The sequence below is a fragment of the Canis lupus genome, chromosome X (genome assembly GCF_048164855.1).
Source record: "Canis lupus baileyi chromosome X, mCanLup2.hap1, whole genome shotgun sequence".
In the NCBI taxonomy this organism is placed as follows: Eukaryota; Metazoa; Chordata; class Mammalia; order Carnivora; family Canidae; genus Canis; species Canis lupus.
The window spans coordinates 111,243,589-111,264,108 of record NC_132876.1 but is presented as its reverse complement, the minus strand read 5'-3'; the positions used below and the strand labels follow the sequence as shown (position 1 = coordinate 111,264,108).

Genomic DNA, 20,520 nt, shown 5'->3' with positions numbered 1-20,520 from the left:
AGGAAGGGGACTACTATAACAAAAGTATAAGCAAAAATAATAATAGTGTATAATGGGCTTTAATCTCATTTTGGGTTTTGTGGGAGTTTTTTTTTTTTTTTTTCATTTTTAAAAAAGTAATGTCTACACCCATCGTGGGGCTCGAGCTCACAACCGGGAGATCACACATGCTCTACTGACTGAGCCAGCCGGGTGCCTCTCTAATCTCGTTTTGTATTTGAGAGGAGAAAGAATAAATTTCCAGTTTCTACTATACTTTCCTCTTAGCTCCTCTGTGAGCCAAGAAAAGATTTATTGCTTTATTTTAAAATATTCACCTGCTTTGCTTCTGATACTCAGACTGTGCCTCCTTCTGAAGATGGGCAGCCTCGCACTGAAAAATGTCAGGTACCCTTTTTTACATAGTAAATTTATGTGCCAGATCGTGTTCTAAGTGCTTTGCTTACTCAAACTCGTGGACTCCTCACATTGTGCCCATTTTACAGATGGGGAAAGGTAAGCACAGAGCCATTACCTGACTTGTCCAAAGCCAAGGAGCGGCTAACTGTTGGGGCTGGGGTTAAGAACAGTAAATCTGGCTCTCGGGTCTGTGTTACCTCTCCATGAGGTAACAACTTTTTAAAATAACTTTCCCCGGGGCAGCCCCGGTGGCCCAGCGGTTTAGCACCTGCCTTCAGCCGAGGGCGTGATCCTGGAGACCCGAGATCGAGTCCCATGTCCGGCTCCCTGCATGGAGCCTGCTTCTACCTCTGCCTGTGTCTCTGCCTCTGTGTGTGTGTGTGTCTCTTATGAATAGGTCAATAAAATCTTTAAAAAAATAAAATAACTTTTCCCGCTTGTACCAAACCTCCACAACTAAGGCCCCGTCCCCTTTGCTCCTTCAAATTCCAGCAATGACGTGAACACCTAGGATAGAGCCAAGAGTTGACATCTGTGGCGGGAAGGGTAGGGACAAAATTACATTTAAAAATTTTTTTTTCAAATAAACCAACCAATGACAGTAGCGAGGCCACGTGCCCACCAGCCTCGCTCGGCTTTCTCCACAAAGCGTCTTCAGTGCCGGAAGAATCACGCGCGCGCATGCGCTGGCGTCCCCGCGCAGCCGCAGAAGCGCCTCTCAGCATTGGAAGCTCGCGCACATGGTCTAGTGCCGGGTCTCAATCCCACCGGCTTTTGCGAACGGAAGTCAGAACTCGAACGCCCAGCTACCGACGCTCGGAGGTGGGCACTGCCGGTCGCGGGGTAGGAAGCAAAGCCCCTCCCCTCGGCTATCTCCCTAGCAACGTCCCCCTCCCCAACCATTGCGCAGGCGCCCGCGGGATTGGTTAAGAGCCGCACGTATTGGAACCCGAGTGCCGCGTGCTCCCTGGTGCGCGCGATAGTTCCGGAACTTCCGGTGTCTTCGAGGTGGAGGCATCGCGTGACAGAACCCGACTTCCGGTAGGAGGATAGCTTTTGAATCTGTGGTAGAGGTAACGGTTTTTGGCCGTTGTCGCTCCAGAAGGCTGGATTCGTCTACTGGTGTTGCGTCCTCTCCGGAGGCCGGTGTGTCAGGCCATGATGCAGGAACAGGTCTGTTAGCGGCACTGCCCCTGCCCTTGAACTTTCTTGTCTCGGTGTGCGCGAAAATCCGTTGAAATACGATTTGGCTTAACGGTTGGGGAGCTCCGGGGCGGAGTGGGGGGCGGGGCGGAGTGGGGAGCGGGCCGGGTGGGGGCGGGGCGGCGGGGGAGCGGGGCGGGGCGGGACCGGACTTGCCTCAAGCGAAGTGAAAGGACTCGCTCTTCGGAAAGCGTGAGTCTACGCTTTAATTTCGGTAGCGCTCTGAGGGGTGGTTCAGGGTGGTTTCCGCCGCCTGTCCCGGGAAGCCGGCGCCTAGGAGCTTTGGAGATTTGGCCATTTTTTGAGTATTGTGCTGACTTTCTGAGACAAGTAGATCCTCTCTCGTCCCTTCTTTTCCTCAGCGGAGGCGGGGGGTGGGGTGGGGCGAGAAACTACCCAGACAAACTTTATATAGAATTTTGAGTTGAAAGAATTTAACGAACTGGAACGCCTCGGTGGCTCGGTGGCTCGGGGGTTCGGCTCAGGGCGTGATCCCGGGGTTCCGGGATGGAGTCCCGCGTCGGGCTCCCTGCAGCGAGCCCGCTTCTCCCGCTGCCTGGGTCTCGGCCCGTCACGAATAAATAAATCTTAAAAAAAAAGAATTGGTGAACTAGAGAGCTGATTCGGTGAAACATGTTTTTGAGATTGAAACGTTGATTTTTGAGGCTTTGTTGGTAACCTCGTTTGATCAGTGACTGTTCATTCTTACTGGTTTATTGTAAATACGTAAACGAGGCGAAAGAAAATAAAGATGTGCGTTGAGCACGATCGTTTGGTAACTTGGTTAAAGATCGCTTCCTTCCTCTACCTGGCCCTCCCCAAATTCGGACTGTTTTAGGGTTTTAAACTACTTAATGTCAACAAATCGTGATATTATAAGCAGCTTTTTGCACGGTGTTTTATAAAAACAGGGCATGGGTTCAATTCAGTGCCGGGCGTTGGGATACAGTCTGTGCAGCTTTATCTTACGTCTGGCAACTTTGGGGTCGCTTAAGTTTGATATGGACACAGGAAAGGCTCGTTTTGAGAGTTTGGACAGGATTTTTAGAAAATGATTGTTCCAGTGTATTGACACAGGATTTATTTTTTTAATTGGGTGTTGTAGTTTGCCCTGTTTTTGCTGTGTATATTTTGCAGTGGTTTTCTGGTGAAAAACGCTGTTTTCATCCTTCATATTTTCGATCAATTGATGGCAAGTGAATTCTTCGCAACTTTGGAAGCAGAATATTCAAATGACTTTTGAAAAATGCCTTTGAAATGCCTTTAATGTCTAAAAAACGTCTTTTTAAAAACTAGATGGTTTCTTGTTCTTACGTTCGTTATCGAGAGTTTAGGTTTTCTATCATAAAATATAAATGAGCTTCATTTTAAGTAAACTCGTTTTGCAAGATTTTGAGTTTAATGAATTATATTAATTAGTTTTGCATAATCCAGGCATGATTGGGATCTAAGAAAGCTTTGCAGAAACTATCTTATGTAAAGAATGGAAAGGAACTAAAATTTATGCTGTTCCTGCTGTGAACCAGACATGATACTCTGTGCTTAACTGTGTCATTCAGTTTTACATATTCCTGTGAAGTAGATATTATTCTAACTTAATGAGTTAAGAAATTGAGGCACAGAAAGGTTTGCTTGGAGCAAAATAGCAAATTTTGCAGTTTGAATTTGGATCCAAGTATTTTTTAAAGCCCAGTTCTTTGCATTATGTCCTGGTATTTAAAATTTGTTTACAGGGGGCACCTGGGTGGTTGAGTGCCTTTGGCTCAGGTTGTGATCCTGGGGTCCTGGGATTGAGTCCCACATATGGCTCCCTGCGAGGAGCCTGGTTCTCCCTCTATATATCTGCCGCTCTCTGTGTGTCTCATGAATAAATAAAATCTTTAAAAAGTAATAATAAAATAAAATTTGTTTACAAAAAAAATGGTTGAGGGGCATCTGCCTTAGGCTTGCTCAGGTCCTGGGATCAAGCCCCAGGTCTGGCTCCCTGCTCAGAGGGGAATCTGCTTCTCCCTCTCTTTCTCAAATGAATAAATAAAATCTTGGAAAAAAATAGTTGTTATAGCTACAGCGTACAGGGGCAGTGTGAATGAAAATTACATTATGACCCTGAATATTTATTGTCCATGTGCTCCATGACAAATAGTTCTATTGGGAGGATGTTATGAATACCCAAATGATAAAATAATGGTAGTGAACAGTGGGTGCCTTTGCTATTCCAGCCATGCTTTTAAGCACTTGACACTGTATTAATTAATGTAATCCTCATAACTTCATGTGAGGTCTGTACTATTATCCCCGTATTACAGATTAAAAAAAAAAAAAAGCACAGAGCAGTCAAACAGCCAGTAAGTGGAGGAGCTAGGACCTAAAACCCAGGTATTCTGACCCAAGCCTGAGGTCTTTATGCTATTTGGTGTTTCCCTTTGTGTAACAGTTACCTCAAAAGCATTATTGTGTGAGCTTTCTGGTACTTTGAGGAAAGCAGTGTCCACTTCCAGATGGGATGACTTAGCACCTTTCCTTTGTGGAGATAGAACTTGAGTTGAGCTTTGAAGTTGAATAGGTTCTTCTAGATGAGAACCAGCAGGGTATTGTGGGTAGAGGTCATGAGAGTGAGAGGTTCAAAGAGTGCAAGATTGGTGATTTGTAAATGTGCCACAGAGGTAGAAATGTCTGGATTCTAGTGGTGGACTCAATGAATGTTGCATCTATGTCTAACTACAGCCAAGTTTTAGTTGCAGTGTCATTAATCCAGTAGGGAATTGTCTGATTTTAAGAGTCTAAAACGGTGGTGGTGTAAGTTGTCTATAAAAGGCCGATAGTAAATATTTTAGGTTTAGAGCAAGGGGACAAGTGGTAAGAGGTGATCTCACTTGAGGGATGTGGAGGCTCCTGACTGTGTGAGGACCTTGTAAGCCATAGTAGGAGTTTGGGTTTTATTTTGTTGTCAGAGAAGGGATTCCAGGTGATTTTAATAATGAATAAGTCAAGCCCATAGACTCTGGAGCCAGACTGCACCACTTACTAGCTATGAGTCCCGCATAAATTATTTAAACTCACTTAGCCTCAACTTTCTCTTAAGAAAAATGGGGGTAACAATAGAGCATGCCACATAGGGTTATTATCAGGAATATTTAATGAGGTAACACACATCAAGTGCTTAGATCATTGCCCGGCACAGAGTCGGCTGTAAAATCTGTATTTTACAGGTATTAATATATCTGTACCCTGTGGTATATTCTAAATTTTCTATAGTGAAACATATTTGATGAAAAATTACATATATAAAACTTAAAAATTGTTGGAAGTACGATGAGATTATAGGAAATACTATTAGAGTTGGGAAATTTGAGTTCAGTATTCTCATTCCTGAAGAGTTCAAGTAGAGGTACAAGACTACTCTGCAGTGTTCTTTGTCAGATCTGTAAATTGGGGACTGCTTACATAAATGATGGCCTATCAGCAAGATAGGAAATGAGGACATTGTTAAAGTGACTATAGTATTTCTAAAGGTATTGGTTTGGAAAGACTTCTCCCATCATTGATTACTTTAGCCTGTTTTGAGCTTTGGATCAACTGACTTGCACACTGTGTTCTCTCTTTTGTGTCTTTTACTCACTTCTTTATGGTTGTGAGATTCATCCTCGTGTGTAGCAATAGTTGGTTCATTCTCATTGCTGTGTAGGCTTCCTTTGTATAAAACACAACAGTTTAATTATTATTAGTCTTATAACCAGAATAAAACAACCAGTTTAAAGCTACACCTCAAAGTGGAAGGGTTGTTTTGGGGGGGGGTGTTCTTTGTTTTTGTTTTTGTTTGGAAGTAGAGCATGTAATTGGGAAGAGGCAGAAGGAGAGGGAGAAAGAATCTTTTTTAAAAAATATTTATCTGAAAGAGAGAGAGAGACAAATAGCATGAGCAGGGGAGGGGCAGAGGGAGATAAACCCAAGAAGACATAGGGCTTGATCCCATGACCCTGAGATGGTGACCTGAGCTGAAACCAAGTCAGATGCTCAACTGACTGAACCACCGAGGCATCCCTGAATAAAGGTTTATTCTAAATCACTAATGGAAGTATTATTGTTTTGTCATTCTCTAAAATTCAGCCAGTACTCCAATTCACTTTGAGTTGGCATTTGGAGAACATATTCCTATTAAGTTTATTATGGTAATATGTGAAGTAACTTTTTTATGTGTTGCTTTTCAGGAGTAGGTGGTTTACCTGCCCTGGGTGACCAGGCAGTTTCACAAATAAGTCCTCCAGCAAGCTTAAATATAAATAGGCCCAACTCAGAGGAAGTGGAGTGCTGCTGTTGCACAAAAAAGATGTCTAGCGGCTCCAGTGAAGCTGATGTGGTTTGTATTTCAGATTGAAAAATCTGTCTTTGTTCTTTTCATTGTGCTGTGTTTCTTTTCTAAATTTAATTCAATGAAATGCAGAAATAACAAGTTCATAAGTTTTGACAGTGATCTATAAAGCTTCAACAAACATTCATATATAGGTTTTTTTGTGAACAGATACTAGCATTTCTCTCAGGAGTTGAATTGCTAGTTCATAGAGTTAATGTAAATTTATGAAAATCTGCCAGTCTTTCAAAATGGTTGTGCTATTGTACAATTCTGTCACATCCTAGTATTTTTTTTGATTCCTGAAGGTGAGTGAAAATATAGATTACTAAACTGTATATAATTCGGCTTAACAGAAAAAGCATTTCTTTACTTAAATAAGGATGTGGGTATTAATGCTACCTAAACACTATTGGCAATTCTCATAACTTCTATCAGCCCCAGTATCTTTTCATCTTTGGAGTTAATGTTACTGAGAATTTCTTTCTGACATAAATATGTGGGAGCAGTTTGAAAAGCATGAGGTTATATACAGTATATTTTTATAAGAACTAATCTATAGCCCATTCCATATTATTTTGGTTATGTTTTTTGAAACAAAGACTATATAGCTTCTATCTGTCTTTATTTTAACATTATTCATATAGTTTATAATTCATTCTTAGAATGCTATTATTAAATGAAATGTAATATTTCAGGTTATTTATTGTGTATTTATTTATACCCTATCCTATTCCAAAAAAAAATGTTTTAAGGTGATAGAGATTAATTTATCAGGAAAAATAGGTGCTTAAATGTTTCCTATTTTGTCCACAGAGTGGCACTGTTGGATTATTTAAAAATCAAAAGCTTTGTAACACACACACACACACACACACACACACACCCTGTTCTCTGTTCATGGTTAGAAATAACTTGCTTTTCTCTCTTTCTCTCTCTCTCTGCTTTTCTCTCTCTCTCTCTCTCTCTCACACACACACACACACACACACAGTTCTTTGTTCATGGTTAGAAATAACTTGCTTTTATAGCAGTTCTGGTGTCAGGTTACTAGATTAGTCTTTCTACCCTGAGGTACTCAAGAGGTTAATAAGCTCAATGGAAGATTTTATCTTAAGTGTAGTTAAGGTAATGAGAAGACAATTTTTCAAGTACACCTTCTCATGTAGTAGTATTTACAATGGACGAAGGTCCTTTAATATCCCCAATAGGCTTTTGAAGCTTCTTAAAAGTGAAATTGAAGTCCTCAGTTTCTCTTTCAGTTCTGTCTTTCATCTTTCCTTTTGTTAATACATCTTCCTTAGATAAGAACACGAATACCTGCTTATGATGATGATAATACTGTTCTTTATGCATATGAACCAAACACTGCATATATCAATAATGTAAGTAATGTTAATTGCCATTTGCCAAATATATTAACACTTAACCATTTTAAAGAAAAAAGTTTAAATTCTTCATATACTATAGAGTTCCTCTAAATTCACACAAAAAATATTGGCCTCTACTGAATTTATTTGCTTCTTTTCATTAGACAGTGACCACTTATCCATTTTACCTCCCTTTTCTTTATGTTGTAGGAAGTTCAGGGCAATTTATACTCCTTTTCAGTACAAAACTCAAAACCTAGGTCCTTCTGATATAATAAATTCCTATTTCCTCTCTAAATCAGCAGTTATCATTTTCATTCTCATATTAATGTGCGGTTTTATTTTATTTTGTCGCTACTTTTTTTTTAAGATTTTATTTATTTATTCCTAAGAGACACAGAGAGAGGCAGTGACACAGGCAGAGGGAGAAGCAGGCTCCCCATGGGGAGCCCGATGTGGGACTTGATCCCAGAACTCCGGGATCATGCCCTGAGCCGAAGGCAGCCGTTCAACCACTGAGCCACCCAGGGATCCCTTGTCTCTGCTTTAGGTTAAGACTTCTGAACCCCTTTGAAAAGTTGGTGAAAAATAAAAATTTAAATAAATAAAGTGTTTTTTCCTCCTAGGATTCAATTTAGCTCTTACAAAAGTAAAGCATTAACTATTTAACTTTTAAAATATTAGCAGGAAAACGCTATGTCTGAGACCTCCTACAACGAAGAGCAGCAAAAAACAGTGCTGGACGTCCTTACTCACTGTCAGGTACAGAAGTTCTGTCTCTCAAATGTAGATTTCTGAAATACTATGTTAAAATCCCGGTTATCTCATATAAAGTATACAATGAATTGAAATTTTGCTGTATCAAATTCATTATGATTATCCCTTCATTGTGATGATTTTTAACAATTTCTGGTTAGAATAGCATCTCCAGGTGAAAATCTTGAAATACCAGTATGTACATCTGGTAGCTTTGTTTTAAAAGCCTTTAACTGAAAAAATGTATGTCATGTTGTGCAATATTGAATTAATTTCCCCTACAAAATCTTTAAAGGAAATTGCCTGATATGGATAAAACTTAGTATGTGCTGCCTAAATGCATTGCTGAGATATCTCAGTCAAAAAAAAATGGCAGCTCATCATTCTTTTTTTTTAAAGTATACCTTATATCATTATGAGGAGATTTTGTACAAGTTAGCGTGTCAGTAGAGATTGATAAGTATAATTATCAAGGATTTGGTAGCTGCATCCTCTAGAAGTAGTGAAAGTTTATTTTTTTAAAAATGGATGTTAAGATCCAAAGTTTGTTAGTTAAAATGAGCTACCGTGCCTAAGTCCAGAATCTTTATCAATAAGAGTGATAAAGAGTGAGTCTTTATCATTCTTATTGAGAACAGAAGTGGATGGCTTCGAGGGAACACGTCAAGTCTTTGGGGAAGGATGTCCAGATTGGGGGGGACGGTTCTGATTTCAGGCAGGGCCCTCTCTGGCCTGCCTCCTGTGAGCATCCACAACACCCCTGGCTAGGACGGCTCTGCCAGGGCCTTCTCTTTGAGCGACTGTATGAGATGTGGTGGGCCAGAGCGTGGGGGAGGAGAGATGCTGGGGGCCCTAAGTCAGAGCCCTGAAACGGACCAGCAGGGAGCCTCCCCGTTTCTTCCAGTGTGTGAGCTCTCTCCTTTCTTCAGCCCCTGTCCTCAGAGGGCTAGACCTGTTGCTGCACACTTCCAGCTTTTCTTTTTCTGTCCTTGCCCAGAGTTCTCTTTAGGGAGACCCCAGCCCTACACAGGCTGGGAAACAGAGGGGGCCCTGTGGCCTGTCCACTGGCCTGGGATCGGGCCTCTCCCTCTCTAAGGCTAAGTTAGCTGGCACTGCTCTGCCTCTGAGCCTCTTCCATGGGCTGGGACACCTCCGTTCGTGAGTGGCCCGCTCCTGCACCTTGCGCCTCTGGCTCCATTGCTCTGCCTACCCTCCACAGCTTAAGGCCGCCTCCTCTTTGGGCCTCCCATCTCTCTTCCTGTCATGCATTCTCTCTCCTTCCCTTAAAAATCCAGCTCTTTGAACATCATTTATGTTCACCGGCTAAACATCTGACTTCCGATGTTCTCTCTGTTTGGGTAATTTTGAATCTACTGTCCTTCTGCCTTCTCTGCCCTTCCCTGCGTCTTTACCTAGTGAACACCATCTTGTCTTTTAATCCTCAGTGTAGACGTCTCCATTGAAAAGCCTGCCACCACTGCCAGCCTGGCTTAGGTCTTGCTCTTCTACGCACACTTAGCCTCCCATTCCTACCTGTGTCAGAGCCATCAGAGGCATAAGGATAGTAGGAATATTACTGGATGATTGAGCATTACTGGACCAGGGGTTGTGTAGTACTCTTGTCATGACGTTAATATTAATAACCATACCACTGCGCCTCACGTTGTCCTCAAGGGAACTGGGGGAGAGATTTCTCATCTCGATTCTCTACATGAGGAAATTGAAGCACAGAGAAGTTAAGGAACGCGCCCAAGGTCACACAGCTGAGAAGCAGAACTCTGGTCTTTGCACCCGTGTGTTCCCCGAGAGCCTGCACTGTTCACCTCAGTGCTGTCGGCTGGAGGGTCTCGCTTATCATGCATCAGAACCACCTGGAGGGCAGACAGCTGCCCCCACTCAGAGTTCCCCAATTCAGTAAGTGGAGGGCAGGAGCTCATGTGTTTCCGACAAGCCAGTGGGTGACTCGTGCTACTGGTCTGAGACCACACTCTGAAAACCATGGCTCCGGGCTGCCCATCACTTTATTGAAATCTCTCCCCAGCTAACACGGGGAGCTCCTTAGGGCAGGATCTGTTGGTTGTCTTGTTTCCTTTTTTTCCTTTTCTGTCCATAGTCCTGGCACCTAGCAAAGCCATTCTGATAGGAAGTAGGCCCTCGGTACGTGTTTATTTATTTGAATGAATGAATGAGGAAATGGTTCTGGCCTCCTGTGTAAGTGTATTTTTTTCTGAGCATTTTGAAATTTCTGAGTATTTGAAGAATTCTCGGGTTTTATTAGTCACATACCTGGTTGGCTGCGAGGGGACATGTCCTGGAAGGTTTTGTAAGGTTGTTGATTGCCTGATTTCAAAATACTTTGAAGTCACAAGTCACATCTGTTATATTTGGCTCACTGTTCTTTGCAGAGTGGAATGCTCATTGCCTGTGAATTCACACCATGATTAGATGGAAAGAGGTTCTTTGGCTTTTTAGCAGATTTGAAGATTTCTTTCCTAAAATAGCTCTTTCGTTGATCTAAAAGGACTCCATCATAAATGTGGTGGCTTTAAGAATGATGGGACGTTTACTTTCTGGTTTAGAGCTTCATTAAATGCCTGTATGGCATGGAGTAGTTGAGTAGGAGGCTGGGGCTCCTATCTCAGCTGGCTCGGCTCGGCATCACCAAAACCAGAGATCTGGTTCTGACAGCTTGAGAACTTTTCTTTGTTTCTGGCAGTCAAAATTGGGCTGCTTTGTTGTGTTACTTTTGAAATAGAAACTATTAATAGCTTGTGTTATAATAGGTCATCTATGATGCTATTCAAAACCTGGATAAGAAATTTGATGTCATTCATGGAAAAGTTTCAAAAATCCACCGTTTTCGTGCAAAAGCATTGTGGCAAAATCGCGTGAGTGTTATAAAAATATTTTCACAACTGTAGTAGACCCCTCATTTCTAAAGATGCCAATGAGTTAGAAATGAGAAGGAACTATTAACTAAGTGATTAGCAACGCCAGTTGATTCTTGCTGTAGCAGGCAGAAGATGGGAGACTAAAACTTGTTGGGAAAATGCTTAAGTTTAAGTTTGAGAAATGTATGACAATATTTTTATGTTTAAAACCACAATATATAAAATTCAGTTAAAGTGTATGGTTGAGGAAGAACAAAAAATCATATAATCAAAGTAGAGCATTAATCTTTAGTAATATAAAACAGTGTTACATGAAAAATAAATTTACATTTACTACTTCCTTTTTTACTCACTGACAGTTGGTTTATGCTGGGTTTGTGTCATTTCAGAAGCCACTTGGATATGCCTACAAAAATTATAGTTACCTGCTTTCCAGAAAGATCAAATTCCAGAAAATGAGAAAAAAGGAGCCTCCTTCTTCATTCTCTTACCCTGAAAGTTATAGCCCAACTATGCCAGTAGAAAGGCCCACAAGTGGTTCCCCACCCAATATTATAGGATCACCTTACCGTTCAGAGGTGGGGTCCCCAGAACAGGATCGAGAGTCATTCCTCCAGGAGCAGGAGCCAAACCTGAGCCAGAGTCCGCCACCTACCACCATCTATTCTTCACATTCATTTCAGCCATATTTCTCATCTAAAAAGCCAGTGCAGGGCTCCTCTTCCATGCCCTGCTATCATAGCCCTGGGGCCCATAGCAGCAGCATGTTCTCACCTACTCGTGCTTCCACAGCAACACCTGGTGCCATGATGGCACAAGGTGAACCCAGTCTGATACATAACCCTGAGATGATGGCTTATCCAACTTTAATGGAAAACCAGAGCCTCAACCATGCTGCCTCATCTCATTGTATCCCACCCAACTTTGGTGAGTGTGAAATGACAGATATTACAGGTAGCACTATTTAACCTATAATCTTCAACATCCTTGATGCAAGGTCATTTCTCCCTACATAACATCTCTTCTTTCAGGATAATGGTCAGGTCAAGTTTGATTTGTCTTTTTCTCCCCATTGAAGCTACAAGTTCACCAATTCGAGCTAACCCAGGTTTCCTGAAACGAGGCTTCCCAGATGACCCTTCAACCTGGTCCGTAGATGAAGTGATCGAGTTTCTGAAACATAGAGATCCTCAGACACTCAACCCCATTGCTGATCTTTTCAGGCAACATGTAATGTATATTTTGATCTGGTTTTCCTGCCATAATGCGTTTTTCTTTTTTTTTTTTTAAAGTAATCTCTATACCCAAAGTAGGCCTTGAACTCAACCACCCCAGATTAAGAGTCGCATGGTGTAGGACTGAGCCAGCCAAGTGCCCCTGCCATAATGCTTTTGAATGACCTCTATGCAGGCCCTTCAGTTGGGTACTGGTTAGTTGTACACATGGTGTGGGGGGAGCCCTATCAACTGATTTTCCATATGTGAGAAAGGTCACTTTGCCCAAAGTTAGATCCTTAGCCAATAGAGGCTGGATTTAAATAGGAACAACCTGACAAGGTGTCTTCCTTGATATGATGCCCAATGAATCCAGCAACTGATTATTTGGCTCGGTTCTGTCAACCTTATATGGTTATTGACTATTTAGGATGCTGATCCCCTCATGCCATTTGCAAAGTAACATCATGGGCTAATTTTTTTTTTAAGTTCTAATTTTCATTGTACTTTGTCGAAAAAGTGCAGAAGGTACCTGACAAAGGCAGTACTATAAGGGGTTTTTCAGGTCTTTTCAGACAGTACAGTTTTATTGTTAAACCAGAACTTGTGAAAACCAAGTAATATGTTTCAACATCAGTCAGTTAGTAAAGAATTTGAGGGAGGGTGCCTTTTGACTATCAAGTCATAGTTTTATAGTGTTTTCTAATAAAATTAGTGGCCATATATTTGATATACCCTTTTCAATATGGCAAGAAAATAATTAGGTTTTAGCATCTAACTGGCTTCAGGCAACTAATTTATTAGCTTTTAACATCAAGGCAACATATAGCACATGTACAGTTTGTATGGATGCTGAAATCCTCAGATTCCAAACTGTTCTAAGAAAGTTAATAGGCATCTGAAATTCATTTCTATCATTCATAGTTTTTAGTCTGTCATAGATATGCAGTATTTTATTCCACACAGTATTTAAAGATTGGCAGTTTGATGCCTAGGACATTTTTAAGATTTTAGGTTAGGAGCACCTGGGTGGCTCAGTTGGTAAAGCGTCCGCCTTTGTTTCAGGTCATGATCCCAGGGTCCTGGGAACAAGTCCCAAGTCAGGCCCCCCTTCTCACTCTCCGTGTCCTTCTGCCCCCTCCCACTTCGTGCATGCATGCATGTGCACGCTGTCTCTCTGTTTCTCTCTCTCTCAGATATTTTTTTAAAAAAAGATAGGTTAAGTTTTCTTAAAATTCGAAGTATATTTATAAATGGTCGAACCATGCTTCACTGTACAAACTATATTTTTTAATTTTCAACAAGCAGGTGTATACTCAGAATGTTCTTGTATATGAAGAAATGACCATTCTGATAAAATGTGAGCACATTAACTAATTAATTGTCATTTCCTTCTGTCTATAGGACATTGATGGGAAGGCTCTGCTATTGCTCAAGAGTGACATGATGATAAAGTACATGGGGCTGAAGCTAGGGACAGCCGTGAAGTTGTGCCACTACATTGATAAGCTTAAAGAAGAAAAATTCTTTAACAATTAAATACATGTTTGTGTAAGTTTAGCTTGGATTTCATTCAGGGAGACAAGTGCCATCTTGGTGTAAAATCATTTTTTTGCCCTTAGAAGTTTTTGCTGTGTAGAAGGTTCCTCTAAAAATATGTTCTATCCAGAATTGCAGATCTATGTTACAGTCTGGTCTACTATTATAGAAGCCATTTAACATGTTACTATTGGCATATTCAGACTGGGAGTTTGTTCTTCATATCAGTTTATTATTTTCATTTTATAGTTTACGAATGTACTTCATACAGGAAACAGAAACACCTCTAATTTTTGTTCATCTTTATCTATAGAACCAAAATAGCTGAATCCCAAAGAGAAAATACTAGAGATTGACAAGTTCTCTAATAAAATCCATGGGTTTTTCTTACAAGAAAACTTAAAGATGCAACTATAGATAGATAGCATCTTTCTAAATGTTTGTTACTGTAAGGTTCCGTTCATGTGCTACCAGTTTCCCAAAAGGGAAAGCCATATTATTTCTATATATGTTATATTCCTACTTAAGATTAAAAGCAACCTTACAAACCTTTCATGAAGTATTCTTACCAGTTTTTAGATAAACTGTCAGATAGAACGGTTATTTTATGCAAGTGGTACTTATTTTAAAACTTAGATATTTTGCCTAAGCTTGGACATTTCACTAGGCATTCATTGCTCACATCTCTCTGTAAAGATGCCTGTGTCCAAATACTTAAAAGATATATATTTTATTGTGTTCAAAAGGATACTGTTCCATATTTATATTTTGTTCTATAGATGAAGTATACACATAAGTAAATCTTTTCTTTTAGAATTTAAAAATAGCACTTTGTACTTCCACAGAGGTAAAGATAATCTATTTTTAGTGAGATGTTTTTATTCTGTTTACAATACTCACATCATTTGCCATCACTAGTACCTCTTAACTGACTCTTCAGGGTTTCCATACATGGAAGTTCTCTGTTTTGTGCAATGTTCCTAATTCATTTGCTTTCTGAGCCATTTGTCCTACTAAACTTTAGAAGATACATTAGTTCTGATATGTCATTTTAGACTTTATTTTAAAAACTAGAACTTTTAAGAGAAACATGTTCATTGTTACTGTTTTATTATTTATTATCTTATATAACATTTGATGTAGTATTTATAAGCTATAAGAATCGGTGCTAAGTGTATTAGCCATTTGTTACAAATGCCAATAAAATGTTCACCAGGGGCAAAAATGTACATTTTCCTTTTTGAAAACCAAATGTACTTTATAAACAAAACCAATTATTTACTGGGCACATGATTTAAAAGGTGCTTTTTAATGTTCATTTATGTTATTTCTTTTTAAGACAAGATTCTATCTTAAACTTGATCTTCTCTCAAATTGTTTGTGTGAAGATGCTGTGCCCAGTTGAACAGTCCTCAGGTGTTTGTATGAATACTGTGTTTTACAATTTTCAGATTTTAAAATATAATAAAGTTTTAAAACCACAATAATGAATGTCACAGTCTCCACTTTGACTTTTTTTGCTTTCACTGCATGACATTAATGTACGAATTTATTAGAGTTGATAAAGAAACGCTTTACTAAGTGTGTGGTTTTGTGTCCAAATACTTGCCCTCATTCTACAGTTAGGCTGATCCCTAGCAGCAAGGGCTGATCTCTTGTAGGGCCTTAAACTAGACCCCAGGGGAGCAGTACAGGGTTCCATCAGTGAGCTTTGTGCTCAAAACTTGTGGCTCACAATGGTACTGATGATGCAAGTGTGCTAGAAAATGACAATGGCCCCCACAGATCCCATCACCACCCCTGCCCCGGGGTGGGGGGGAGGAGGGGTTGTCTACATCTGGCTGGCAGGACCTGGCTGCCCTTTTACTCCTGGGGGCCAGGAGCCATACTGCCTTTCTGCTTTCAGCTCTCCCAGCTTACAGGGTGGAAAAGCCTTAGAGGCTCAGGCTTTTGAGGTTGAATCGCCTTCAGTGTGACCCCTTGCCCCCTCCCCTACGCCGTGTCTCTGAAGCCGGAGATGCCTCCCGCTGCTGTAGCATGGCTGCTGGTTCACTGGAGACGACAGGGCCCTCGCTGAGGCTCCAGGGCTGATGCTCTAGTGGCTGGGACGGGGATGTCACTTTGCCGTCTGGGGCCCGGGTGATTGAGAACCCCTCGAGCTTTACTGTCTGCTTTGTAAAATTTTAGTCCAGAGATACCGTTGCCACGTTAGGCTCTTGGGAACTCTCCAGGCTTTAAAAGTGATCTTTCCTCTGGTTTTGCCTCAGTCCATCCTTCCAGCCCCAGCTGGCGGCATTCTGCAAGCTGACCTGTGCAGCCCGCTGGGCGCGCGCGGCGCTCGCTCTCGTCTCTGCGTGGTTTCTAATCGTCCGGGAGTCTGCGGTCCAGAGTAGGACTTCCCGGACTTTTAAACGCGGGCCCCTCGGGAAGCATGAAAAAGCCAAGGCCTTCTGTAATCTGATTAGAAATTAAGAACTAAACGTCAGGAGTAGGAGCAACGTCGTGGGGAGGCAGAGCCCTGGTTTCGAAGCTACCTGAGGGAGCGCGCACACCTGGCTGAGTCAGCGCAGCACGGTTGAAATCCTGGGGCTGCCTGTACAGGGAGGTGCCGGGACTTGCTGGTGTTTGGAAGGCCCCTGAGGCTGATCCGGGGGACGAGGGCGGGCTCCAGGCACGGAGGATGTGCGGCCCGCGCCGCGCGGGCGAGCAGACGCAGAGGGCGCTCCTTCCTCCACCTCGCCACGCGCCCTCCTTTGTCCTCCCCGCGGCGAGCACGTGCTCAGCTCGAGCTGCCCTGCCTTCTCCCGGCGACGCTGGAGGTAAGTGGGCGTTCGGGACCCGCTCTGGCGCCCGGGGCACTCGCTGCCCGGGGGGGGGGGGGTCCCTAAGGCGTACGCCACTATCTGCTCCCCTCGAGCTGCCTGGAACGGAGCGGAGACGCCCCAGGGTTCCTGGAGAGGAGAGCCGCGGGGGGCGCACGGTAGAGCAGAGGAGCAGTTCCCGGCGACGCGAGAGGGTCCTGGCCCCTCAGGACTCGGGGCCGCGGCACCAGGCCGAGCAGGAGCGCTCTCCTCGGACCTGCCCCACGCCCTCGGCTACCAGCGCTCGGAGGCCGAAAGGGCGGCCACGCCGAGCAGCAGGTCTTGCCGTGAGCGTGCATCCTAGCTCGGGCGCGGCCGGCGCTGCGCAGGGGCCAGCACGGTTCGGCTCAGCGAACGTTTCCCTGCATCCGCCGAAGAAAACAAGGAGGAAGCTGCAAGGATCGTAGAGTAACGCAGTCTGTTGTTGTTGTTGTTTTAAGATTTATTTGTTCATGAGACACAGAGAGAGGCAGAGACACAGGCAGAGGGAGAAGCAGGCTCCCCGCGGGGAGCCCGATCCCAGGATCACACCCTGAAGGCAGCCGCCCAACCGCTGAGCCACCCAGGTGCCCCCAGCAATGGTATTTTTGAAGTGTAATTTAGAAAGTGGAGGTGGGAGAAAGCAGCCCCAGAAGGTGCTAACCGGTTTACAGGCTCCCGGGGTGGAGAGTGAAGGAGGGCGGCACCCTCCTGTCTGTGTGGGCCCACAGCACTAGAAGGCTCCAAAGAGTTGGGCAACTTGAGAAATGCACAGAATGGGGCAGAGGTCAAGGAGGCAGGAGGTACACCAGGTGACCTCTGCCTGGCTGAGCGGAGGAGGAGCCACCGCCTGAGGAAGTGTCGCTTTAGCCAGCACCAGGACAGCCGCGAGGGCGGAGGGGGTGGGGGGCGGGGGTGCAGGGGGCTGCAGAGGGTGCAGGGAGGGCGCAGGGGACGCCCTTCCAGGCCAGGGACGCCGCTGAGCAGGGCTGAGCTGCTATACACCCACCCGTGTCTCTTCTAGGAGATTTGGGGTTCATTTGAAGACCTCACAAATACATCTGGTGAGCATTTAATCAAAAGCTTGTAACTTTGGCCTCACGGTAAATCAGGGGCTCCCCCGTCATTTGCCAAACACTGCATCCTTAGCCCACTCCTTCCAAAGAATCACCCTCACCGTCTATTAAATCCCTAAGGATAAATGCTCAGAAAACATAGAAATGTGCAGCTCGCCTAAGGAAGGGACCGGCAGGAACACAAACAGGATGCATGTTATTCCTCCCCTTTTATCAAATTAGCAGAGATGAAAAACAGTATTAATTATTCATGCTGATGAGAAGTAAATTTGGTACAAACACATCCAAAGGGCGGTCCAAAGGTATCTGTAGGAAGCCTGACTGGGTCGACAATCAGGGGATTTTCAAAATCAAGTGGAGGAGATGTATTCACGTGGAAAGGCTTTCATGATATGTCGATCCAAGTGGGTCACAGAAGCGAGTGTGTCGCATGACTTCCCTGGCGGGTTCTATTGTGTGTTTCTTTTTTTTTTTCTTTTTCTTTTTTTTTTTAAGATTCATGTATTTATTCAGAGAGAGCGAGAGAGAGGCAGAGACACAGGCAGAGGGAGAAGCAGGCTCCACGCAGGGAACCCAACGCGGGACTCGATCCCAGATCCCCAGGATCACACCCCCGGCTTCAGGCGGCGCCAAACCACTGCACCACCGGGGCTGCCCTGTGTGTTTCTACATAATGTGCTTGCGTGTCCAGAAGACACTTTGCAAGATGTATACAAACATGTTTACAGTGCGCGTCTCCGGGTAGGTGGGATTCTGGGTCTGTTTCATTTCGTTTTGCTGATCTTTACTCTCTGATCTGGCTGCAGTGTATTGCTGTCATAATGATTGTTTAATTAGGAAAACCCAGGCCATATCATGTTGAAATCACTGCGGAAGATAAAAGGAAATAACGCATTGCCCTTTCGTGGGAGGCAGAAACAGCAAAACCATAAGGAAAAAGCGTAACAGATGTCAGAAGGCCTCCTTAATGTAATGACACGTATCAACAGATCAAACCTCCGTATTAAACAATCCAAGGATGGATTCTAAAAACAATGAGATGCTTTCACCCACCTTGTCTTTCGCTTTAAACACTAAAGATAAAGGGCTGGACAGAAAGTGATCTGCAGATGAACCGAAGGGAGGCCGCAGTGATAATACGGGTCCGGCAACGTGGAACATCCGGGAAGAGGCAGTCGGCTCCTCGGGAGCCCCTGCACCAGCGAGGCCCGAGGTCAGGGACGGCGGCTCGGGAACTGGCGGAGGTGGCCGGGGACACAGAGTCCGAAAGTCGCGAGCAACACCAGGGAGGCCACGCGGATAACTTACTAGAAAAAGAGGACTTTGCTGTATCTTTCAGCCTTTGACGTAAGGAAGCAAAGTGAAAGGGCAGGTATTGCTACAGCGCGAGACATCCGATTGTACTGGCGGCCGTGAGACTGCAAAAGAGGATTCGGTGCGTTCAGGGAGGTGTGGACCGGTCACGACCTGGAGTCCCCACTGAGGTCGGAGCGCGGGGGGCAGCACAGGAAGCGCGGTCAGCACGGCTGCGGGCTGGCGCCCAAAACCACAAGCGGCGGGAGGCTTCCGAGACCCGGAGGAGGAAAACGACAGTCGTCCCATCCCTCTGGCCACCGCTTTCTCCCGACATGCTCCGAGCGCGAGGCCTGCCTGATCGTCTCCCCCATCCGAGGGCTTCGGCTCCCCGGGCTCAGCCGGGCTCAGGAAGCAGGTGCGCCCCGCGCGTCATCGGGTCAAGGGCAGCCTGCGGCTCTGTGCCTGCGCCGGTGTCGCCGCCTCGCGTCACGCCTTCCCGCGGCCATGCGACAGCTCGGGTCACCGCGGGGGAAGGGGCAGCCGGGGCGAGGAGACCTTCCGAGCCACGGCCACGTTCGCGGGGGCCCCGCGTCCGCCGGCCCAGGAGCCCCGTCAACGGGCGGCTGCCCCTGCGGCCCTCGCTTGTGGGTGAGCCCTGGTCACGGACGCCGCTGCGTAGGGACAGCCTCTCCGCCGCCCCGACGGCGCCGCCCCCCGCGAGGCCCCGGCCCCTCCAGGCCACTGGGCGCCCGCTCCCTCCAGGAACCCCCCCACGGGGCACCCGCCCCCTCCAGTCCCCCTCTCCCTGCGGCCCGCCCCCTCCAGGCCCCCCCCAGGAGGCCCCCCCCGCGCGGCCCGCGCCAGGGCGGCCCACCCCCTCCAGACCCCTCCCCCCCACCCCGGGGCGGCCCGTCCCCTCCTGTCCCCTCCCCACCCCCCCCCCCCCCCCCCGGGGCGGCCCGCCCCCTCCAGCTCGCTCCCGGCCTCGGGGGCTCCTGCAGACGCTCAACCGCTGAGCCACCCAGGGAACGCCTGGAACTGCGAATTAAAATAAAAATAGAGAAGCTCAAAGCCGTGTTGGTGTTGTAGCGCCTGCCTTCGCCTCAGGGCGTGATCCTGGGGTCCGGGGATCGAGTCCCACATCGGGCTCCCTGCATGGAGCCCGCTTCTCCCTTCTCCCTCTGCCTGTGTCTCTGCCTCTCTCTCTCTCTGTCTCTCTCTCTCTGTCTCTCATGAACAAATAAATAAAATCTAAAAAAAAAAAAAAAAGCTCTGTGATAGTACATTTCAAGCCCCTGCAGAAAAAGAAAAGTGTAAGGAACCCCGATCCCATCCCCCAGCCTCAATAATTATGAACCCATGACCAGTCTTGTTGCAGCCAAACACCCACCCGCACCCCCATTTCCACGTTTTTTTTTAATTTATTTATTTTGTGATAGACATAGAGAGAGGTGCAGAGACACAGGAGGAGGGAGAAGCAGGCTTCATGCCAGGAGCCCGACACGGCACTCTATCCCGTGACTCCAGGATCACGCCCTGGGCCAAAGGCAGGCGCCAAACCGCTGAGCCACCCAGGGATCCCCTCCAC

General features: G+C 45.2%; 1 protein-coding gene across 10 annotated transcripts; it reads left to right on the top strand.

Annotated features, from left to right (window-relative positions):
* Nucleotides 1-1,119: 1,119 nt before the first annotated feature.
* SCML1 (Scm polycomb group protein like 1) lies at nt 1,120-15,211 on the top strand. Of its 10 annotated transcripts, none has more exons than XM_072817780.1 (8): nt 1,120-1,221; nt 5,811-5,959; nt 7,255-7,335; nt 8,005-8,082; nt 10,860-10,964; nt 11,357-11,894; nt 12,046-12,197; nt 13,586-15,211. In XM_072817780.1, the coding sequence occupies exons 2-8, from the start codon at nt 5,930-5,932 to the stop codon at nt 13,718-13,720; spliced, it is 1,119 nt and encodes a 372-aa protein (XP_072673881.1). In that variant the 5' UTR covers nt 1,120-1,221; nt 5,811-5,929; the 3' UTR covers nt 13,721-15,211. The 10 variants fall into 10 exon arrangements, with proteins under 10 accessions (XP_072673881.1, XP_072673882.1, XP_072673886.1 ...); XM_072817781.1 differs by lacking the exon at nt 1,120-1,221 and adding an exon at nt 1,421-1,440; XM_072817782.1 differs by lacking the exon at nt 1,120-1,221 and adding an exon at nt 1,440-1,572 and having other exon boundaries at nt 8,008-8,082.
* Nucleotides 15,212-20,520: the final 5,309 nt, after the last annotated feature.

Coding starts and splice junctions, on each gene's coding strand:
- SCML1 (XM_072817780.1), top strand. CDS start 5,930: ATGTCTAGCGGCTCCAGTGAAGCTGATGTG. Junction 10,965..11,356: donor AAGCATTGTGGCAAAATCGC/GTGAGTGTTATA, acceptor GTGTCATTTCAG/AAGCCACTTGGATATGCCTA. Junction 12,198..13,585: donor CTGATCTTTTCAGGCAACAT/GTAATGTATATT, acceptor TTCTGTCTATAG/GACATTGATGGGAAGGCTCT.